The sequence below is a fragment of the Macrobrachium nipponense genome, chromosome 5 (assembly GCF_015104395.2).
Source record: "Macrobrachium nipponense isolate FS-2020 chromosome 5, ASM1510439v2, whole genome shotgun sequence".
NCBI lineage: Eukaryota > Metazoa > Arthropoda > Malacostraca > Decapoda > Palaemonidae > Macrobrachium > Macrobrachium nipponense.
The window spans coordinates 44,501,595-44,504,094 of record NC_061107.1 but is presented as its reverse complement, the minus strand read 5'-3'; the positions used below and the strand labels follow the sequence as shown (position 1 = coordinate 44,504,094).

General features: G+C 36.7%; 1 protein-coding gene across 2 annotated transcripts in view; it reads left to right on the top strand.

Annotated features, from left to right (window-relative positions):
- LOC135215283 (putative neural-cadherin 2) overlaps nt 1–2,500 on the top strand; it is a 653,807-nt gene that overhangs the window by 650,312 nt on the left and 995 nt on the right. For both annotated transcript variants that reach the window (XM_064249829.1, XM_064249828.1), the window contains 2 exons: nt 1–195; nt 622–834. The exon at nt 1–195 is cut by the window's left edge and continues 102 nt beyond it. In XM_064249829.1, coding sequence (XP_064105899.1) covers nt 1–195; nt 622–834 — 408 coding nt within the window. The remainder of the gene's footprint in view (nt 196–621; nt 835–2,500) is intronic.

Below are 2,500 nucleotides of genomic sequence, written 5' to 3'. Positions count from 1 at the left end.
CGTTCCTAGACCCCGAAGCGGACGAAGTGATCGTCGAGGTCATCGATAAAAAGAAGAAGAAGAAGGATACTCTGAGTGAAAAGTGTCAGCAGGGACAAGAGCAGTCGGCGAAGTGTCCGGAGGACGAATCACACACGACTTTCCTTGAGTTGCTGAAGCTCTCGCGCACCAAACCACAAAAAGAGGAATTAAGAGGTGATTAGGCGGGAACGATATGAGTTTTTTCGAAAAAAGGTTTCTCAATTGTCGTTTAATGACTTGGGTATTATTTACTTTACTGACGAACTGAACAATATACCAGATACAATAAGAAAATTTGACCTTATTACGCAATCGACTAATGGGGACGGCGAGAGAAATGAAACTCAAACGACTTTGTTTATAATTATTTATATAAATATATATATACGATTTTTCTTTCATTTGTAAATCTATACATACTTAACCCCAATTCTTTGATTGCGTTATTAGGTAGCGGTAAAAACAAGAAAATATAAAGCTGGAAAAGACGCGCGTTTACAAATATTTGAAATAATATACATATAAAATTTTTATTTGTAAAAAGACTCATTTATATCCACCGGGACACTGAACAACGCTTTTCTTTGATGACATTATTAGGTAGCGGAGAGGGGGAGAAGGGCGGCATAAACATGGCTGTCATCACAACACAAGAAGGAGCCGAGAATAAAGGAACATCTTCGCTTCCTCGTCACCAGCATCATGTTCTTCGCCATCCACAACATCAGCCTCACTTGCCTGGAGAGGACCTGCGTAATTATGCCTATGAGGGAGACGGGTCTTCATCCGGGTCACTTTCTTCGACGCTGTCAGGTGGGTCTTTTGTAGTCATGACATAGTAAGTGGACTGACTTCACGGGGATCATGAAAACTAGTATAGTCTTCATTCCTTCAAAGTATCCAAACTATCTATCATCAGGGAGTACTATTCCGAATTTTATTTTATAGTTCAAAGCACCAGATAGAAGCAAAGGAGTGAACATGTGATTGTGATGAAAACTAAATAAATTATCCGTATAAAAGACGAATGATTGTTTCTGCATAACTTTGAAACACATTGAGCAATTTCAACCAAGCTTGGAAAACATATGAATAACTTTCTTAAACAGAATACTGCGGGGATAAGGCATCACTAGCACTAAAGGGGGTGGGGTGGGAAGAGCTTCCTTAGAATAGGGCTTGTTTTGCTTGTAGACTTAGTTACGGTATACAAATGAGTTATTATCTATAAAAGAATACAGTGAGGGTAAGACATCACTACCACCAAAGAGGGTTGGGGTAGGAAGTGGGTGACGTAAAAATAACCAAAAACGAAGAACATTAGTGTCTGATTCATAGTTTTTGAGGTCGCTGATATGAATGGTGCCACTCCCGCCCTTTATGTCCATAGTCATTCCTGATAGGAAGGTGCAGCGGTGAGAAGTGGTGAAATATACAATGTCAAAATTACTGGCAATGTAATTGAAGCAACTATCTCAATAGGAAAGGTAGAGAGTGAGAGACAGAGTGTGACAGGGAGAGAAAGTAGGAGAGAGGGCAGAGGGGATGTTAGGAGAGAGAGAGAGAGAGAGAGAGAGAGAGGAGAGAGAGAGAGAGCTTATCAGTTGTCATTCAGAGTTTGCCAGGGCAGCGCTGGGTTGGTCAGCTAGTGTATATATATATATATATATATATATATATATATATATATATATATATATATATATATATGCGTGTGTTTGTGTGTATGTAAGTATGTATGTATACACACACACAGATATATATATATATATATATATATATATATATATATATATATATATATATATATATATATACACACACCTAACAACCTCTACTGAATTACGTCTGAACTTGTTACGTTTGTATTGAATTTGTAATATAATCGAACGTAAAAATTCTGCATGATTATGAGGCACATTACAATCGTATTATTTGGCTACAAACACAGTCAAATAATAAGAAATGCATCACACGTGTTCCTCCTGACATGACTGAAGATCCGGCTTTCATCGAAGAAAAAGTGTCTACCAATAACCACGTAGCCTGGCCACCAACGTCTGTCAAGTACATGGAAACACGAAAATTCTGAACAAGGTCCTTATTTTGTATCTTTTGCTTGTGTTGGTAAAGCTCCAATTCTTTACTTTTTTGTTATGCAACGTAAAAACACCATACAAACAAACTTTCTTGGGATGAGAGTATGTAACTGTAAGTGAAATTATTTCTGTTTAGTTTAAGTTCCAAGAACACTTACGTTAAGAAAATCAGTCGGATTAAAAGGACAAACTAAAAGATTGGTACATGACCTGCTTAGAGCATAATTTAATATATACATCCATGTAAAAAAAAAGTCAGCAAAAGATCAGTAAAAGAAAATGGATTGACAAATTCATAATGAAATATAATGCCGAATGTATTGCTATTTACTTATTAGCACAGACTAAATTAGATTTTTAATACGATGAATAGTGACAAA